The 16,016-nt window shown below is 35.3% G+C and overlaps 1 protein-coding gene across 9 annotated transcripts in view; it reads right to left on the minus strand.

The window, feature by feature from the left end:
• Positions 1–13,184: 13,184 nt before the first annotated feature.
• The window catches only part of LOC134531113 (transcriptional regulator ATRX homolog), a 258,967-nt gene continuing 256,135 nt past the window's right edge, over positions 13,185–16,016 (minus strand). For all 9 annotated transcript variants that reach the window (XM_063366679.1, XM_063366674.1, XM_063366677.1 and 6 more), the window contains one exon: positions 13,185–14,308. In XM_063366679.1, coding sequence (XP_063222749.1) covers positions 14,226–14,308 — 83 coding nt within the window. In that variant the 3' untranslated portion in view covers positions 13,185–14,225. The remainder of the gene's footprint in view (positions 14,309–16,016) is intronic.

A 16,016-nucleotide genomic window follows, 5' to 3' on the forward strand; every position in this document is an offset into this window, starting at 1 on the left:
CTCTTTGTAAAGATATGTATGCATGTTTCAGTACTAAGTACAAAAACTTGAGGTACCTGTAAGTACTTAGCACTGAGATTCTACTGTAATGTCTTTATATGATTTGCTTGTTATTACTAATAATGTAATAACATATGCAAATCATATTTATATGATTTGCTTGTTATTACTAATAATGTAATAACATATGCAAATCATATAAAGACATTAATTAGAAAAAAGATTTCCATTAAGATTAATTTACGTGGTGATGAAAATACGGTAAAATCATAATTTGAACAAACATGGCAGATAAAGTAAACAAAATTCAACCGTGATTACAGTAGGCCTAGGTATCAAAACAAAATCATGCAATATTTGAAAAATTACCTGATTCATTTGCTTTCAAACAGCAGTGTAGGTACTATATTCGTAAAACATACATTCCAGAACTGTTAGTACAGTATTTAGTATTTACCGTATACACATAAACAAAGAACGTACCTACTTTTATTCGCGCACAGCCAAACAAAAACATTGTCGTCTGCTTTATTTAAATTTTACATACTCTGACTGGCATATAAAATCCTCATAATATACAGCCAATTAGACAAAAGGGTCAACAAGTCACTGCGTGTAATGACCACTTGGCAGCAACCATTTGTTATGTTTTGTTTTGACCATGTCCCTTGCCTGGTCTACAGCTTCCTGAGCTAGCCATGTGTGACAGTGGTGCAAGATGGCGGCCGTTCCGCAGTATTCACGTATTTTTTCATCAGTACCATGCACATGATAAATATATTATCATAGACTGCGACATTACGACTGTAAAGGAAATAGTCTGTGCGCTGAAAGATCTGGATTGATTCTTGAAATTTACGAGTGACATGGGGCTGTGTTGTGTGGTCTAGGGCGGATGTTGATTATATTAAATAATAATATTTATATATATATCAAAAGGTACCAAAATGATTTATGTAATAGAATTTATTACTGAAGAGCAAACTTTGGGGCACTTTTTTCTTTGTTAATTAAAAAATTTCGCTTAACTTTCGTTAAGAATATATTTATCTCATAGAAAAATTCATTTTCGTTTCACTTTCGCGAAACTTGATAAATTTTCTTTCACTTTCATTTCGTGTGGAAAAAGTCACTTTCGCACATCCCTAGAATAAATAATAGATTTCTACTTTAAAATACTTTGTTTTATACGGAAAAGATACCTACACTGGTACACCGCGGCGGCGCAGACGATCAGATAAAGGAAATAATGTTTAAAAACGTCTTTATAAGAAAATTTACACATCAGACAACTTCGTATTTCCGTTAATTAAATAAGTAAGTGGCAATGACCAAATAAATATTAGATTTCTACTTTAAAATGCATAGTTTTATACAGAAAAAATACCTACACAAAGCGCTCGACATCTAATAGCGGGACCAAAAACATCATGCAATGTTTACGCGGTAAGTTTTTTTATCCCAATTTTGACGACCTAAAATATGGGTGCGAAGATTTTCGAGTGCCACGATTATGCGATAAAAGAAGGTAGAGGGAATAGCTTCTCAATCTATATGAATGCAAGCAGATGATTGGTCGAAAATAAAACTTGTAACAGCGTGCGGCCTGTGCGTTTCTCATTCGTCAGATGTTCTGCCTTGAATAGAGGAAATGACGTGCAGATGGAACAGTGTCTCAATGCAAGCATATTATCAGTCGAAATATACACTTGTAGTTGTAACAGAGTGCGGCATCTGCAAAGGTTTCGACGGTCTTGTGCAAGTTCAAATTATTTAGTTATCGTTCGGAAATGAGTTAATTTTTGAAAATTAAAAATAAATAGAGATAAAATAAAAACATATAGTATTTACTTGCATATAGTTCGCGGAAATTTTACCAGATTTGATTGGAAAAAAATAAAGTGCGACATATATGTGAAGAAAATTTTTTTGAAAATTTGAGGATTTTTTTTTGCAATATTTTGCTATAAAATGTGAAAAAGAAGTTTATATAGGTATAGGCAAATTTATTTACAATGTACACATACAGCGAAACCCCTTATTTACGTTACCGTTATTTACGTTTTCCCGTTATTTGCACTATATTCTTCAGGTCCCGTTTAGTTCCCATTTAGTCCAATAAAATACTTTCACGCGAATTACGTCTCAAAAATCGAATCCATCCCGCTATTTACGTCACGTAACAACCATAAACAACCAGAAAATATCGTGGGTACTTTAAGAGTAGATAAGATTAGCTAGTAGGCCTAAAAACATCGTGAAAAACGTTACGTTTATAGTAGGCAATGAACATTTTAAATCGCAAAATATACATATTTTATAACATGAAAAGTTGCTTTTATTTCTAAACATGTAATAATTTAAGCCTAGGCATGTAAAAGTCCGAGTAATTATAGCAGGAGACAATCTAAAATGCACGAGGGAAGAACGTACACTCACAAATGTATAAACGTGGCTGATTGTTAAACTCTCATACTGTATTTATGTCACAACGTAGCCGAAATACTGGTACGAGACAAACTTCACAAGATAAAAAGAGCAGAGTCTTGGTAACAGTTTTATACGTATTTTATAATTTCGGAAGTATTGTACAGTTGACGCATATTTTTTAAACTAACAATTTATTTCTGGGGATCGTAATTAATTAATTATTGGTATCAAGACATCAAGATGAACGTAAACTTGAACATGTCACGGCAGCGAGAAAACTGGTGCGTATACCAATAAACTGGTATTAGAACTGGACAAAACTGGTACACGGGAGGTGGAGCTTATATTTTTTTCTGCTAAGCTCGCATCTATTGGCTGGCTGCTGATGGAAGGTCACGAGTCTGGGCGGAGCGTTGAGTGAGTTATACAGGGTGGCCACAGAAATGTAGAAATGAAATTCCCTGATTTTTCCAGGTTTTCCCTGACTGTGCAAAAAAATTCCCTGACATTTTTTTTAATTTACACAACCGTGATTGCGATTTTATAAATATATTTTAAAACGTGAAATATAGGATATCTGTTAGCAGTTTTGTTACGATTCTTTGGCATAAAAATTTCAACAGTAATAAAAACAATAAAAAATTAATAAGACCATGCAGTATAACTATTAAACATTTGAAAAGTAAAAATTGTTATAACCAAGCAATGAAAATATTTAGGCCTGACAAAGAAGCACAAAGATCACGGTGAAACTTTAGGTTGACACTGGGACCATCCATAGATATTTGCAGAATTTTGCACAAATCTATTTCTGACAGTGTCTCAGTGAATGCTTTCAGCAGATCTTCAGCTGTGGCATGATTCAAAAATGCTGAGTTGAAGTACCTAGTTGAAACCTGGCAGCTCTGTTCTCTCCAAAATCTCACCACTATATCCATTTGTCCAAGTTCGGAAGTCTTATTTACTGATTCATCACACCCCACAACTATTTCAGTACACTGGAATATGTCTTTCACTAATTCATTATGGAAATAAGGGGCTATGCCATGTAATATAATGTACCCAATTTTTGTTCTTCGAAGCTGCAGTTTTTTTGGCAACTGATGAGTCTGGGAACATCATTTGCATCACAGTCACATCACTTGCTGCACAACGCAAAGACTTATGTGATAAAACTGTTTGCATGCACCACAAAACTTCAGCCCTAGTCACCTCCTCATTTAAAACAAACGTGTTTATCCTAGGGATGGGGAATATTTACTGTCACGGTGACTTTGTCACGGTGACTGCAATGACACGTGTCACGGTGGTGACTTTAGCTATAAGTAATAGGGCCAATGTCACGTCTCTTCGCGCTTGTCGCTGCGATGCGAGTCATGGGTCACGTGTCGCTACGAGTGTGTCACCGCGGTCGAGTCGCTGCGGCGTGGGTCACAGGTCGCTAAGAGTAACGGCGCGGTTGGCATGTCACGGGTCACGTGTCGCTGCAGAGCGAGTCACTGGCGCAAGTCGCTGCGGGCGTGTCACTGCGGTGCGAGTCGCAGGTCGCTAAGAGTAACGGCGCGGTTGGCATGTCACGGGTCACGTGTCGCTGCAGAGCGAGTCACTGGCGCAAGTCGCTGCGGGCGTGTCACTGCGGTGCGAGTCGCAGGTCCCTAAGAGTAACGGCGCCGGGAAATTAATGGTGACTTGCCGCAGCAGCGACACGTGACACACGAGTACTTTCTCGGCGAGGTATGCGACACTGGTGTGTCCAGTTACTCTGTTCAAAATCATTCAATGATTCACAAATTTTGTGAATCTGAACTAAATGTTATTGTCCAAATTGAAAAAAAAAAAGCCAAACAAACACTGGTAATTCGGTGAAGTAGGATATTGCCGAGTTTTCGTGTTTTGTGTATTATTAAAAAATGTGATGATTAATGTTATATTTTAATATAAATATTTTATTTAAAAATATTTATAAATAATATAGAATATATTTATTTCATTTGTAAAAATTAATAGTTAATAATTCCAATAAACTATGAACTAATTTGGTTTATCAATGATTACAGTTGTATGTCACATATATAAAAATATACAATTATTAGGAGATTATGTTACACTATATTTATTAATAAAAAACTCCGGTTTTACATTTTAGCAACAAGGTCACTAACAGTGACAATGTCACGGTGACTTGACCCTGTGACTTTCATGTCACTGGTCACGGCGTGTCACAGGAACAAAATTTGTCACTGCTCCCATCACTAGTTTATCCCAGACAGTGGCATTTTGCAAAGACCTGTAGATTCCACAACTGACTGTTCACAATATTTCTCGGGTTGCATTTTACTGAAAACCCCCGACTCGTCACCAAGAACAGTACCATCAGAAACAATAGTAGTAGTATACAACATGGAGGATGACTGTGAATCAGAATTACCACTGGCACTAGTAGAAGGCTTTGGCTTACAAGAAAAGTACATACCCAAGTTACAACTGCTACGTTTGGAATATTCTTCTGCTTGCCTGTGTTTTTCACCATTCATGTGACTTGTGAGTGCACGTTTTTCCATGTTGCGGAGAATGTTTTTTGACACAGCGAACAACGATCATGATTACTTCCGGTTTTAGGTCGTTCCAACAACAAACAAAATCTCTCATCTTGAAGCCAATCATCTTTGAAATTTGAAGTCTTTCTTGGAAATACCATGTTTCAGGGTCTCAAATTATTCGCAACTTACCATGAAACTGTTAACGAACTTTCCTTAAATTGTCATTTCTAAACTATGAAAATTTCGTCACGCTTTAAATACTGAAACACCAAATTTTACGCAATATTTTCACGTGTAAACAAATAAATCGAACGTCTGTCACGTATGTATAAAAATAGGTTAGCTTCTGAACATCTAGCCAACCATGTTAGACGTTTCATAATCCCCATTTACGATTCCTAAGAAGTAGCTACCTGCAGTAATAATCACTACAAACACTGCGTCTAACGAACACTACCCCTACAACTCCGTCGTAATAATTTCCGCAACACAAGCAATAGGTACTTTACAAGTGTACATAAAGGCAAATAAGCCAATATGGCGATCCCAGCCAAAACCGAAAGAAATAATGTTTAAATTAACCCAACCACCGGCTTTTCATTTCCTTTTGAATTTCATTGCAATGTTTTAACACGTCAATTATTAAACCTTTTATTTTAGAAAAACCCCTACGAAATAATATGCATGATATAAGTGAAAATAAGAACTGAAAATATGCTGCCAAAAAAAGTAGCCATTTGATTTTGTAGATTTCTTAGAACGTGCTCAAAAACAAGTACATTTGTTGGCAAAACCGAGAGCAGAAAAAACATACACACCAAATTATTATGGTACTGGTGTGCGATATTTAGCACATAAAAAGAGATCTACGATAGTTATTCATGTTGCACGCAAGCCATTGTTTTCGTACTGTCGAACGAGAACAGCACGTAAGAACTGGTTTACCGGTACGCATTACATTTGTTGGCAACACCGCGAGCATAAAAACCATACACACCAAATTATTATGGTACTGGTGTGCGATATTTAGCATGTAGAAATAGATCTACGATAGTTATTCATATTGCACACAAGCCATTGTTTTCGTACTGTCGAACGAGAACAGCACGTAAGAACTGGTTTACGGTACACATTCTAACATAACATGGCATATTCAAAGTTAATCATGCATGGTAGAAGAGAAAATTTTCCCTGACCTCTCAGGCGATTCCCTGACTTTTCCCGGTTTTCCCGGTCTGTGGCCACCCTGGTTATACTGCGCATGTGCAACTCAGAGAACAGAGAGAGCCATCCGGCGGCTACGCCGCGCAGTAACAACAGCTGATCAAGTACAATGACCTTCCTCCGCGCAAGGCGCGCTATAGACGGTAAATTTCCATCAATTTGCGGCCCTTTTTTTTTTAAATTTTTTTTACTGTGGTGCAATGCGTGTGTGTAATGAATTAACGGTGCGACCTATATGGGGGGAATCTTAAATACCAAATTCAAGACCTCAAATTATGGGTGCGACCTACATGCGATGGCGACCTATATGCGAGCAAATACGGTATTTTTTCCCCCACAATTGCTGAACGTAATATGCGGAAAGCATCTATTAATGCAAACGTTATAAATGGGAAAACGTATTATGCGGGAATGTCTTAAACTAGTTAAACTGTAATTTATGTTTTCAAATACATTTCTGGATGCGAAAGACGAATAGTTTTTATACCTGCCGCTAGAATTCATTATCGGAGCAGCTACACGTTGACTATTAAATCATTCAATATGCAGAGCGAAATTTTACTGATTAATGAAATGGCACTGATAAAAGCGAAAAAGACTTTGAAAAATTCTAAACCCCAGCTTTGGACCTGATTTTCAACAAGTAATTTTATTAAAATACTGCCAATCTTGTTGAAATTCATTAAATAGGTAATATTATACAATTTATCTTTGAATTTGTAAACTTTGGTTCGCGCCATCCACCACAGATGGCAATACAGTGGTTAACACATTTCCGTCCCTTGACTTGTGTAGAATTCACGAAATTACTCTCACCAAATGTATACCGAGAGTTAAAATGTTACACACCAAATATATAAAATAAAGTTTTAACAGTAAAGGGGGGAGGTCCCCCCTTTCACAGGTAAGTAAACTTAATCCCAATATAAACATTATTCAACGATATCACAATTTGTTGTTCTCCCTCTTCCCACAGCAAATCAGCATAATCGGCATGACCCTGAGTTATACAAATGTTGCATATTCAAACACTTTACATTACTAATTATTAAAATAAAGATTGAAAATATGTGTTATAAAAGTACTATTTAAAAAAAATTATAACCTTAAGTAAATGTTTCTATATTTGTTTTAGCTTAAATGAAAGAAATAAGTCTGTAAATACTTCTAACAAACAAACCTTAACCTTACTGAGCTGAATCAACATTTAAGATTTAACAGTAAAAATTCATTACAAATTTCCTTGATTTTTACATGCTTTATATTAGCTTCACCTGTATGTTTGTCTGTCCGTCTGTAACTCTGTCTGTCCGTCTGTAACTCTTTCGACTAAGAGTGAGTGACTCATCACTGTAAAATGTCCCACCCATTTCAATACGTTCGTTAGCTGAGCGGTCTAAGGCGCGCGACTTCTGTGACGTCAGCTTTCGGATTCAGCGATCGTGGGTTCTACTCCCGGCCACGCCGAAAAAAAAAAATGTTTTTTTTTTTTTTTTTTTTCCCCGGTAAATTCTAATATTATATCCATACATCTAACTACAAATGATTCGTAGAGACTTTACCATTTCTTTGTGACGTTGCAACTCCAAATAGTTATCTCAGATGGTAATAGGTAGTGTCGGTAACTCATTTCCCTATGATAATTATACATAAATATAGTTTAAAAAACTAAAAAAACATGCTTTTAAAGAATATCAAACTAAAAAGTTAAAAATAAATATAGTTTAAAAAACTAAAGAAACATGCTTTTAAAGATTATCAAACTAAAAAGTAAAAAATAATTTTAAAATTAAATTTATGACAATAGTATATAAGCAATACTAGTATAAATGAGAAAAAAGCATGGGGCGCTTAATATTCAAAAAATATGGCACAAAGCGCCTCAAGCTTTTTTCTCATTTATACTAGTATTGCTTATATACTATTATCATAAATTTAATTTTAAAATTATTTTTTACTTTTTAGTTTGATAATCTTTAAAAGCATGTTTCTTTAGTTTTTTAAACTATATTTATTTTTAACTTTTTAGTTTGATATTCTTTAAAAGCATGTTTTTTAGTTTTTTAAACTATATTTATTCATGTTGAATATATGTAGGCTAACATTTTATTGTCTCTCTACAGTATGATGAACACTGTACTATGTATTTCTGCCTTTCACTGTTAACTAAGAACTGTTGAAATTGTAATGACAGTGTTTCCCCGCAGAGAGGGGAAACACGTGAGTTTACTAGAGCTAACACAAAAAAGTGTCTTGTAAGAGATGTAAGTTTTGCTATGCGAGGTAATTTCCTCAGTCATCAGATCTGTGATAACTATAACTACATTTTTGCTAAAACTATGAGAATAGACACGTAACTTTTAGCTATCACAACAGACAACAAATTTAAGGGATTTCTTTCGTTACTATTATGTAAAATGGCATATAAATTCATGTATCTCATTAGTAACTGTTCTACCATTATGTTTATTCATATTTCCACTAATGAATTTATTTATGCATGTGGGCACCATTTTCCAACTAATAATCTGAAATAATTTTAAATGTAACATACTACGTGGCTTGTAATGTGTATTGTCAATCTAATGAACATTCACTAGAACATTGTATAATTGACTCACTACATAAAATTCAAACTTATTAATTGATTTGTTCATCTTAAGACTATAAAGTTCAGTGTAGCTGGAACAAATGAAATAATGCTGCGGACCAATTATCAAATATATTACACACTATTAGTCAGAAAAAAAACAAAATGTAATTGCCAAATACAAGGGAAAATAATGAAATTAAAATTACTTCAAGTAGTATAAAAGTTGAACCACCGTTTCATGCCAATTCCTCTACTAAACTTCAAATGGCAGAGTAATTACCAATGGGTTTTACATTACAAGTTAGTGAACATTTAAGCAAATTCAAGAAGCAAATATATCTAATATTTACGAATCAGTCATCTTTATGGTGTAGTATTGTTAGACATACAATATCTTTACATGAAATGAACTACGACAAATTAGTAATCATCAATGGGATTTGACTTTGTGATCAAAATAAATAGTCTCAAACTGGTTTCGATATGTTAACAACTTTGCAACTCAACTGTTACTGACCTCAATGTAACAAATCTGTACCAAAGGTGAGGAATCTATTCCAGCGATATATCACCAGCGAAGACTAGCCATAATTGGATGCACTCCGGTATCAGTGATGCTGGTATCGTCCTTCCTTCCTTCTTTCCTTCAGAAAAGTCGTTGTGGCTCGCAAAATGATCAGTTAGTGACTCATTATCTGTATTTATTTCTCTTTCTGTTGTTGGTTTCAGCAGTTAGTAGCAAATTCCAACTCAAATATCATCTTGTCTCCAGTTTTCGACGACTTGACTGCTCAGTACAAAATGTTAAAAACTCAAAATAATATTCGACGTTTTTCTATTTTCTGATTAACTTGATAGCAGTCATTAATTATATCTTTCTTCTTGAGTATTGTACTACTGCAAAATTAGACATTTAAAATCAAAGCTACCAATTCAGAGCTAGACCAACCAAAAACTACCGTGTGTTATCGCATAATCATCTCACATTTTATACAAAAGCACGCCAAAAAAATTTAAATTAATAAGTCATGCAAAAAAAAAACCTTTTTATAACTTTCAAATAGAAAAACCAAAACTGTGACGCGAACATGAGTCAGAGCGCATAACTATCGTAGAAAGCGTGGGCTATCAAATGTAGTTAACTCGGCACCAGAGCGCGCGCGCACTATACTGGAATCAACATAACCAATCATGAATGATGCCAACTAGTGCTGGCTACATTTTTATAAGCGGTACACAACGGCGACAAAGACAAAAAGATAAAAGTTATAACATTTAAAAACGTCTTTAAAAGAACATTTTACACGAGACAACTTCGTATTTCTGTTAATGAAATAAGTATGCGGTAACATCCGAATGAATATTAGATTTCAACTTTAAAATACATTGTTTTATATGGGAAAACTACCTACACAAAGCGCTTGGAATCTAAAAACATCATGCAATGTTTACGCAACAAATCTTTTTTCTCCAAATTTTGATGTCCTTAAATAATGATGCGACGGTTATGCGATAAAATACGGTAAAAGATCTCAGAACATTTCTTGTTTGGTGATTCTGAGCTACGATCAACTTTTGTCTTTTAAAACATCATTATTCCAGCAAATAGTAAGGAACTCGCTTTAAGATAAATACTGGCTAACAACAATAAACAAGTCATATTTGAGTCTTGGAATTGTGTTACACGAACCTCCACCAAAACCATACTTAAACTCGCTCCAACTCAAAGATGTATTTAAAAACTATAACTTATCATTGAATTACAGTATTACCTAGAAGCTTAAGTCTTTAAAATAATATTTACAAAATAATATATGCATATAACACAAATTACTCTACACCAGACAAACTTATACCTTGATGTCTTGCAAAGCATATTGACAAAACAAAACTTGTATGGCATTGTGATTAGAAAAAAAGAATATGGGTCGTAACTAGCCTTAACTCGCCTTAAATTCCTTCATAGTTTGTCCAGTCCAGCCCCTGCAGCAAGTTGTCTCGTAGTGTCAACAGGCCTGCGACTATAGCTTGCTTGCAAGTTGTAACTGTGGCTTGCGTCAAAACAAGCTGTTGAACCGTCACTTCCAACATAGGTTCCTTAGCAACTGAGGACTAACGAAAGTGTTTTCTAGATTCTGGTACATGTGGTAGTTTAGAAGTAAAGTCAAAACATTTTGTGAAAAACACATGATTAAATTGCTTAATCATTTAAATTATTTATGTCAGTCAGAGCACAGATGTAACTTTTCATATTTTATAAGGATCTAGGTTTTTTTTTTGTCTGTACGCACTGTATAGTGTTGTGAAATCCAAAACGGTCATTAATGTAATGACTTATAACATGTATCATTTCTCAATGGATGCTAGGGCTAGAGTACTTAAATTTAAATGCATATAAAACTGAAAAGAACCAAATTTATGTTGTGACCAATTTGAACTATAGTTTTCTCACAAGAAAGAATGTGCTTAAACTGATTTGCTGTGTTTGAGCTTATGTGGCAAACCTTAACCATTATGTATGAGGAATAACGTGAAGGAATCGCTTCTTAAAAACCCGTATAAGCATCTCCAAAGTTGACACTACACAAGTTCAATATATTGCACAAGTGGCATTGTCATCTGATCACTTGCTAGTCTCATCTTTAAACGTGATTATACTATGCCATCTAGCATTTTTTTTTAATTTGGCTACAAATTGCAATTGTATGTTATATCTCTTAAAACCACAGGATCTGGCACTGTCCCTTGTTCAAGTCAAGGACATTTGTCTTAATAGTACATAAGGTTAAACTATTTTGCCAAGTAATGACTTGTAATGATCCGAACCTTTGACACCAGTTGTATGGGTGTCCGATTTATGATGCCATTTGTAATGGCTGTCAAAATGTTCTTGAATTTAATATAATGTAACTACCGTCTTTTATCGCATGATCGTCGCACTTTTTATACTAAAATCAAGTTTGAATAGGGAGAAATTTTTTTTGTTAGGTAAAATTATTCAAAAAAAATAAAACCCATTCATGGAAAGTGTGTTTATTTAAAAAGTAGAGTATACAAAAGCACGTCAATAAATTTAAATTAATAAGAAAAGTAACAAAAACCTTTCTTCAACTTTAAATAGAAAAACAAAATCTGTGACCCGAATGTGAGCATGAACTAATGCGTAACTATTGTTGTAGTACACACCACGAAAGAGTGCGGGACATCAAATGTAGTTAACCCAGCATTCGACAAAGAGCACGCGTTGCAAGCAATCTGTGAGATATCAATATTGATATTTGACTACGTGTGCGCGCTCTATACGGGAAGCAACATAACTAAACATGAATGATGCAAACTAGCGCTGGCTACATTTTTTTAAGCGGTACACCGCGGCGACGCAGACGAACAGAAAAAGGTTATAATGTTTAAAAACGTCTTTAAAGGAAAATTTACACATCAGACAACTTCGTATTTCCGTTAACTAAATAAGTTAGTGGTAATGTCCGAATAAATATTAGATTTATACTTTAAAATACATTGTTTTAAACGGAAAAAATACCTACACAAAGCGATCGGAGTTTAATAGCGGGACCAAAAACATCATGCAATGTTTACGCGAGAGGTTTCTTTTACCCAAATTTTGACGCCCTAAAATATTGGTGCAACGATTATGCGTGTGTGACAATTATGCGATAAAACACGCTAAAGCTGTGACATAACTAGTGTTAAGTTGGACTGAAAGGAGATGAGGGGAGAGGGAATGGCAGAGAGGAGGGAAATTTGCACCTGTCGCCTGCCGGTAATGATTCCTGGGAGTTAGTCATGGTGTTCTCAATTAATACACAGACAGGTATTTCCTAGGACCTTTTTCAGCCCTGTACAAGACGTCTAATCGCTGTAGGCTCTACGTGAGGGTCAAACCTAGGCCTCGCGAGCACCCGCCGCAATAAAGCTAGTGACACCTTACAGACACTACTCCACGTCTTAGTTACTTAACACATTTCTAGTACTCTAAGTAACCTAGCAATACTATTGCACTGTACTGACATCTGCTCTTTCTCCACCCAACGCATAATGCATCTGGAACCCTTTTCATCTCTGCCATGCCACCAAGCGACGTGTCAGCGGTCCCAACACATGCGACTGGAACAACGGAGCCTGCTGGCTGGACAACTGCACATGCTGGTGCATCCACATAGTTGAAACAACACACTTATTTCAAAATTATATTCTCTTACAAATTAACAATTTTCTTCCTGCCAATATGTTAATTAATTAATACCTAGATTATAAGGTAAAAACAGCTTTCATAGCTGTTACCTATGCCTTGTTTCAATACTAAGGATAAATATTAGAATAAAGTTAGGGTTTTCAGACCTAACATGGATTTATTAAAAATTGAAGTAAATACAAAATGTTTTGCTTTTGATTTATTAAAAAAATTTTTTATACCACAATATTAAAAATGTATTCCACTAACAAGAGCTTACTATTGAAAAAAAAGTTAAAAACAAATAACTTTGGCCATTTAATAAGATATGAAACAACATTTCATAGCTGTCTCAACTTTCACGTAGAACTAAACTGTTAATATTCTGGAAGTTTCTCACACTAACTACAGCAAAATTTTAAATATTTTACACAACACCACAAATAAAAAATAATAGTAAAGTATGTATAAAAACAAAATTTTATGACTTGATCACCTAATGTATACTAATATCATCACAGATATAGAGAGTATTAAATATTAAAATAAACAAATAATGGGAAAATGTGCATTTATATTTTAGCAGAAGGATTAAATATCATTGCATAACAATTTTCGATACTTGCACAAACTTTATAAAAATACAGGTTCTGGAACTGTTCTGTAGACCAGCAAAAAATTTCTATCTGATTAGGAGTAATTTATTCGACATATTTTTCTTGCTGTATAGTACAGGTTTTCATGGTTTACGAACACAAAGGGGCGACAATTATAAAAATGTTACTTTAGAATGGAAATGTCCCACTAAAACAGATTTTTCTCTATTTGTATTTGGGCCAGATCAGCAAGATCACTGCAGCTTAATGAACTACACCATTTGTTCTATTACAAATATTGACATTGAGTACAAGTGTAAATGCACAGTAAATTGTCCTATTCCTGTAAGAAGAACTCCTTTGTATTACTATATACCTCCATAATTCTTTCACAGTCAAAAATCTTAATTTGTACAAAAACACACAACAATGACAACCCACTAAAACACGTAATCTGGAATAACTGTGAAGTGTCGGATGTAACCACATTCATTACATGCTTCACAACCACTCTTTCGAGCCAAACTTAGTGAACCAGTATGTACACAGTCCCCTCTTCATCAACGCCATCCACTTATTTACACACGAGAAATCAATTGTCTATTTGATTGCTCAATTAAATAATTCTGGCTGTCTTCAGACGTCCTCTCTCAGTCTATCGTTTCTATGTCATCACTATTCACCGGAGGCTTCGCAGCATTCTGTTTCTTGTTTAACATTTTCCCTGCAGCTCCTGTGGACAGAAACCAATCACAGACAGTGAATATTACTAAATAAAGATGTAAAAGCAGAAAGCAGAACACTACAGCAACAGAGAAGCTTCAGAGGTAACACCTGGTAAGTTAAAAACTTCTGAAATGGGCATCACAGGTGTGTGTCTCCTTGAATGTGAAATACAAGGGGTAGTTATTAGTAACTTGTGATGAGTAAACTCTCTCAGATTCATAATTTTCATGTATTTGAACTATTATAACATAGAGTGTGAAATTGCACAATACAAATTACAGTTAAAGTTAAAACAAGTATCACTGTGGTTGTTAACAATTGTGTCAAAAACATTAGTTCTTTTTCAAGCATAACTTTCTTTGTTTTGTTTGAAATATAAATTGGTTCTAAGCAGTCAACGAGTGGAGACATGTTTTAATTTAGCTCATTCAAAAATTTAATAATGGAATATAATTAAGAGATTTAATTAAGAAAATAAGAGACATTTTAGGCATACTCTCGTTAGTTAATCTGTATTTTCAACCAGTTACATGTGATCCATGAAGATTTGACAAATTTTGTGTCGAATACCGTATTTACTCGCATAATGTCTGCAGTAATTTGGCTACATTTTTGACCAAAAAAATGGGGTGCGGACATTATGAGGTTAAGTCCGGAAAAAAGTTTTTTCCCTAAAATTTTACATGTTTTGTGTAGAGTAAAAAAATTGTTCTCTCATAATTAGTTTACTAGTACCCTGATTTTACGTATGCTCACGGTTCCGCGGATTGCATTAGTAAAATCGCTGCTTCGTAAAATTGGCACCCTTCCCTCGGCCCAGTTGAAAAATATTAACGGCGGCACACTACTTCGCAGAGTGCTGGTGACTGGCGACCCTCCGCAGCGGACGTGAGAAATGTGACAGGTGTCGAGATAATTGGGTGCCAGTGATTAGTGGAAGACTCCACTCATTTTTTTTTTCTTCTCTCACTCGCGTGTGCGCTCTTACGTTCAGAAGCCGCAGCCAGCCTACACAAAATAAACGCTTTGTGTGAAAAGATATTCCATGCTCTTCAGCAAAACGAACGACTTGCAACTTGAACTGTGCGGTGAAGGACTTGTACTTCCCCATCACATACCTACGCTAAAAATACTCTTGAAATAACTACTGCCCTTAAAGTAACTACGTCGGCACGGGTCCACTGCGTTTACAGTTATTTTTATTACCTAGTAGTCCAGTGACCTTTCCCTTTCCCTCTCCCAACGAACCGTGGTGGGAGTATTGAGAAGGTGAAACCGTGTGCCTGTACCCCCACCACGTCTCCACTACCTCCCCTACTTTGTGACGTAGTGTGAGTTTCAGCTGCTTTGTCCGCGCGTCTGCGCGTGGGGCGTGTACTGGCTTGTGCTATATATAGCCCATCCCCTTGCAACTCGCGTGACGTCGCAGGCAGCTGCGCAGTAGAGGTGTAAAAGTAACGAAAAAAAGCGTACCCGTATGTATTCGTTACTATAACAATTAGTACTCGTTACTATCGTATCGTTACGTTACTCGTTACTTCTGGTACCGCATAACATGTTACCTTATGTTACAGCAACGAATCAAGTGGTATTGCGTACACGTACAGTATGACGTCGCGTAAATAATAATAATAAAATTAATATAAACAATTAACAATATTTGATAATTAACAGTTTTTGTTAACCAAGAAACAATTCAATCTCATTAGAGCGGC

Source organism: Bacillus rossius, chromosome 3 (genome assembly GCF_032445375.1).
Source record: "Bacillus rossius redtenbacheri isolate Brsri chromosome 3, Brsri_v3, whole genome shotgun sequence".
NCBI classification, from domain to species: Eukaryota; Metazoa; Arthropoda; class Insecta; order Phasmatodea; family Bacillidae; genus Bacillus; species Bacillus rossius.